The following is a 5,539-nucleotide window of genomic DNA, read 5'->3' on the forward strand; positions in this document are numbered from 1 at the left end:
TGTGACACTGCGGGCACACGCAGGCACATGAACGCCCACTACATACACACTCAAAAACACTTATTTTACACCATCTTCCAACTTAAAATGTCCTCTCTCGCACACGCAGAGCCCCAATATACAAAGCAACCTCTCTCTCTCTCTCTCTCTCACACACACACACACACACGCACACACACAGCCCCAACACACAAAGCAACCTCTCTCTCTCACACACACAGAGCCCCAATACACAAAGCAACCTCTCTCTCTCACACACACAAACACTGAGCCCCAATACACAACCAACCTCTCTCACACACACACAGAGCCCCAATACACAAAGCAACCTCTCTCCCTCACACACACACACTGAGCCCCAGTACACAATCAACCTCTCTCTCACACACACACGCTGAGCCCCAATACACAATCAACCTCTCTCTCACACACACACTGAGCCCCAACACACAAGGCAATCTCTCTCTCTCACACACACACACCAAACCTTCACATAGATTCAAATACGCACACATAAACACCCTCTACGCACACACTAAAATCAGTCCACGTACACATTCATAGTCACACACACACCTTCCCATGCAAAATACCCTCGTTGCTCACGTCAAGCAACGCAACCCCTTTCACAAACACACACACACACACACACACAATCAAAACCTCACACACGGACATCAAACACCCTTCACACACACACACAACGCCCTACGAATCACAGGCAGCATACACAACCCCCGCATTCGTACACACCGACACTCCCATAAAACAATCGTACACACACACTCCAAACACAAAAACACCGCACATGTCCACGGAACTCACAATTACACACACACACACACACTCATAGATAAAATGCCTTTCACACACACAAACACATTGCACACACGAACAACACATGTACACAAAACTCACAATTAAACACGCACACTCATACATACAACACCTTCCACACACAATAACAGAATGCAGAGTAAAGTGTCACAGCTACAGAGAAGTGCAGTGCACTTTCTCTGTAGCTGTGACACTTCATTCTGCATTCTGGTATTGTTTTTACCCTGTACTACCTCGATGCACTGTGTAATGAATTGATCTGTAGGAACGGTGTGCAAGACAAGTTTTTCACTGGACCTCGGTACAAGTGACAATAATAAACCAACTCCAATACCAAACACACTCCCCACAAACAAAACAACACGTGTGCACAGAAGTCACAATTAGACACACACACGTACACACTCCTACATAAAACACCCTCCACGCACACACACAGCTCAATTTGACACACACACACACACACACACACCTAAAACTCACGCCTACACAAAACACGTCACGCACAATACTCCGAATCACTCATATACACACACACACACACACACACACACACACATACACACAATTAAACGTCAACGTCCCGGGGACCGGATTAATACGATTTTTCATTTCGGGAAGTGTGTAAAGCGGAGGGTGGTGGTGTGTGTGTTGAGAGAGATGGTTTGGGGCTGAATCCGCCCGGGCAAAGCCAACCTTACAAGCGGTAAATATACCCTTCACCGCCTCGCCCCACAGAAAGGGGCAAATTTTTCCTGAGTAACGACTCTCCGCTCCAGGTAGGGTAAAATAGAATTTTTCTGACACTTGCGCTGCCTTGGACAGACTAAATCGGGCGAGGCAGGGCAAATCGGTTGAGGAATTTGGTGGGGGGGTGACGTATCAGGGTGTAACCCCTCCCTCACACCCCCTCTGTAAAACTAGGAGCCGCCACGGCCGACCCTTGCGCCGATTCGGGTGGGAGACCTCTCGTTCCAACGCACTTGTCTCTCGCCCGCAAGCGAATCCGCACAAGCTCCTCCGTGGATATTTTGTGTCTGTGCCAGCGCACATTTCAGCAGGTATCCACGCCTGCACTCACGCATTTTCACGCCACGTTCACGCGGAGGTGTTCACGCGTTCACACGTCTACGCTCACGGTCACCCACGCGTGTGCGCGCACGTATTCACCCGCATATTTATACACCGCGCGTACATTTACACAGAAATGTGCAGTCACGATTATTTGTACACGACTAACACACGTGTACACAACTAAACGCACACTTACATGCACGCGTGTACATAAATGAAACACACGTTCACGCACATTTATCCACAACTAAACGCATACATGTTCACACACATTTATACACAACTGAAACAAACTCACATTCATGTACTCGCTTATACACAACGAAACCACACACGGATGTTCACACACACACATTCGTACACAACTGAAACACGCGTTCACACACACGTGTTTACACACAACTTTCACACGTACACGCATTTATACACAACTAAAGCACGTGTGTTCAATCACATTTATACACAACTGTAACGCATCACACGTGTTTATACACGGAGAGACACACACTCATTCACACACACACACCTATACACACAATTCAACACACACACAATTAAACACACAAACACATATACACAACTCAACACACACACATACACACAAACACATATACACAAAATTAAACACTCACACATTTATATACACAATTAAACACATATTTATGCACAATTCAACACACCACAGACAATTAAACGCACACATTTATACACAAAAATAAACACACACACTTATGTACACAATTAAACACACACACTTATACACCAAACACACACACATACACACAATTAAACACACACACACAACTATAAAACACACACAATGCACGCCCTCTCTCTCTCTCTCTCACACACACACACACACACACACACACACACACACACACACACACACGAAGAAACACCCGTGCACCCATTTACACGCACGGAGTGAAATCTCTCTCCTTTGGAGACGGCCGGGTTCCAGGGCAGATTCACCAGCGCCAAACGCGCGCGCCCTCGTGTGTGTGTGTGTGTGTGTGTGTGTGTGTATGTACGCGCGTGTGTGTGTGTGTGTACGCGCGCGCGTGTGTGTGTGTATGTGTGTGTGTGTGTGTGTGTAGTGGAGGTGGGTGGGGGGGGTTGTGTTTTGGGGGGAAGGGAACCTGGGCAGTGGAACCGATGGATACCTCATGAGTTTGACGCTTTCTCCCCCAGACCCCTGGCGTGTGCGTGTTTCGCTTACAACACCCCCACCTCCCCCCACAAGCGCCCCGGCCTCAAGCAGGACGAACCTCTCCGCCAACTAGTAGAGGCCCAGAGCTTGCTCGCGGAGCAGCAACCGCTTTTTCTTCATCCGCCGGTTCTGGAACCAGATCTTGACCTGCTGGTCGCTCAGGACGAGCCGGTCCGAGAGCTCCCGGCGCCGCTGCCGCGTGATGAACTCGTTCACCGTGAATTCCCCTTCCAGCTCCGCGATCTGGCTCTTGGAGTACGGTTTCCGCTTCTTCCTGGTCCGGCAGTGGAGAGGGTACCAGGGCGTGGCTTTCAGGGAGAGAGCGAGGGAAGGAGGGGGGGGGGGGAGAGAGAGAGAGAGGGAGGGAGGGAGAGGGAGAGAGAGAGAGAGAGCGAAAGTCAGGAACGTTAGCTAAACTAGCATCTCAGAAGTCAACAGTTAGTTGCGCGGCCCCCACATCCCCTCCCTCCCACTCCTACACCCCTCCAGGTATCTGTGACCCCCTCCCTCCATCCCCTCCACCTCCCCTCGTCTCTGTGAACGCCTCCGGCCCCTACACCCATCCCAGTCTCTGAAACCCCCTCCGGCCCGTACACGCTTACCCGCCTCTCTCTCTCTCTCTCCTCCTCCTTCAGCTGCCCCGGGTCCCCGAGCTCTGAAACTCCCTCTCTACACCTCCCCGCCTCTCTCTCTCTCCTCCTTCAGCTGCCCTGGGTCCCCCAGCTCTGGACCCCCCTCCCTAACCCTCCCCGCCTCTCTCTCTCTCTCTCTCTCTCCTCCTTCAGCTTCCCCGGGTCCCCCGGCTCTGGAGCTCCCTACTCCCTACTCGGAGCAGGTGAGGGAACTCCATCCCCCCCCGAGTCTGCGGGCCCCCGACGCCCCCTCCAACTTCCGAACCGGTGACAGCTGAACTTGGCCGAGCGATTGGAAACGGACGAGTCTAACCCCAGACCCGCCACTGCACCCGCTTCGACACACTACCCTCTTGTTTAATAAATTCCGGACGGTGCAGATTCGCAGAAAGACTGAACGGGGGATACGAACAGCGGCTCTGTGTGTGTCTGAGTGTGTCTGTGTGTGTCTGAGTGTGTCTGTGTGTGTCTGAGTGTGTGTGTGTGTCTGAGTGTGTGTATGCGCGTGGGTGTGTCTGTGTGTGTGGGTGTGTATCTAGTGTGTGTGTGTGCCTGAGTGTGTATGCGTCTGTCTGTACGTGTGTTGCGTGTGTGTGTGTCTGTGTGTGTATGCGCGTAGGTGTGTATCTAGTGTATGTGTGTGCGTCTGTCTGTGTGTGTGTGTGCCTGAGTGTGTGTGTATCTGTGTGTCTGCGTGTGTGTGTGTGTGTGTTGTGTTTGCCTGTCCATGTCTCTCCCCATCTCTCTCTCTCCCCTCCTTCTCCCTCTTTCTCCCTCCCTCCCGCGCTCTCCCTCCCCTTCTCCCCCCCCCCCCCCCCCATCTCTGTGGTTCGCACGTTCTCTCGCTGTAACCGCGTGGGTTACCCCCACCCCACACCCACCCCACGCACAGCCACCCAACTCCCGGGTGCTCCCGTTTCTTACCAGGACGCGCGGAGTCGGTAGGAGATGGGGTGGGGTGGGGGTGAATGGTGGTTGTTTGGAATCTGGGAATGGGCAGCGGGCGGGGTCCCGACACTGAGTGGGATACTCACCCGAATCGGCGAACGCTTCCCGCGGGCCGAGCGGCGAGGAGCAGCAGCCGGCCGGGTCGCCGACGGAACTCGGGAGAGGGGACGCGCACTCGGTTTCCAGCACAGGACAGCCCTCCTGCGTTTTGGCGGCGGCCGGGAACGGGCACTTGATCTGTCCGGCGGCGGCGACGGCGGGCGGGCCCACGCCCACCCAGCGCTTGTGAGCGACCCCCTCCCCGTAGAAGTTCTTGGCCAGTGTCCCGGACCGGACGCACGGCCGGCTGACTCCGCTCAGGTAAGCCTCCGGGCAGCAGCTAGCCGCCGGCTCCCCCGGAGCCCAGGGCAGCGCGCAGACGGCGTCTCCGCGGCGGCGCGGCAGCGGGCCGGGGGCGCGGAAACCGGGCAGGTAGAAGGTGTCCCCGGTGTGCGCGCCGAGGAGCGGTCCCACGGAACCGAGGGCGGCGTGCTCACCCATCCCGGCGGCCGGCGCCCACACTCTCCGCCACCTCCGGACGCTCAGGGCCAACCTAGTTAGACGGGGGCGGGGTGGGTGGTGAGGGGGGCGGGGTGGGTGCTGAGGGGGCCGGCTCTGATTGGCCGGGTGGGGCTATCACGTGCAAGCCACCTGGGAATTTCTGGGGGTGTTTTTTTTGTGGGGGGGGGGCGGGGAAGAAAGGACCGCGACTCTCTACTCTGCGTTCCCCTCCCTCCGCCCCCGACCCCACCCCACCCCCTCCCACAAGGAAGGACACGTTACAGATGTTAACCCT

General features: G+C 54.8%; 1 protein-coding gene across 1 annotated transcript; it reads right to left on the reverse strand.

Annotated features, from left to right (window-relative positions):
• Positions 1-3,193: 3,193 nt before the first annotated feature.
• LOC127566898 (homeobox protein Hox-C12-like) lies at positions 3,194-5,244 on the reverse strand. The gene is made up of 2 exons (XM_052009419.1): positions 4,791-5,244; positions 3,194-3,432 (listed from the first exon to the last, which is right to left on the reverse strand). Exons 1-2 carry the CDS (start codon positions 5,242-5,244, stop codon positions 3,194-3,196), a joined length of 693 nt encoding a protein of 230 aa, XP_051865379.1.
• Positions 5,245-5,539: the final 295 nt, after the last annotated feature.

Source organism: Pristis pectinata, chromosome X (assembly GCF_009764475.1).
Source record: "Pristis pectinata isolate sPriPec2 chromosome X, sPriPec2.1.pri, whole genome shotgun sequence".
NCBI classification, from domain to species: Eukaryota; Metazoa; Chordata; class Chondrichthyes; order Rhinopristiformes; family Pristidae; genus Pristis; species Pristis pectinata.

What these genes read in the sequence shown, in the direction of transcription:
- LOC127566898 (XM_052009419.1), bottom strand. Translation starts at nt 5,244, where the DNA reads ATGGGTGAGCACGCCGCCCTCGGTTCCGTGGGACCGCTCCTCGGCGCG. An exon ending in GGAAGCGTTCGCCGATTCGG is followed by an intron (nt 3,433 to 4,790) that starts GTGAGTATCCCA and finishes TCTCCCTGAAAG; the next exon opens with CCACGCCCTGGTACCCTCTC.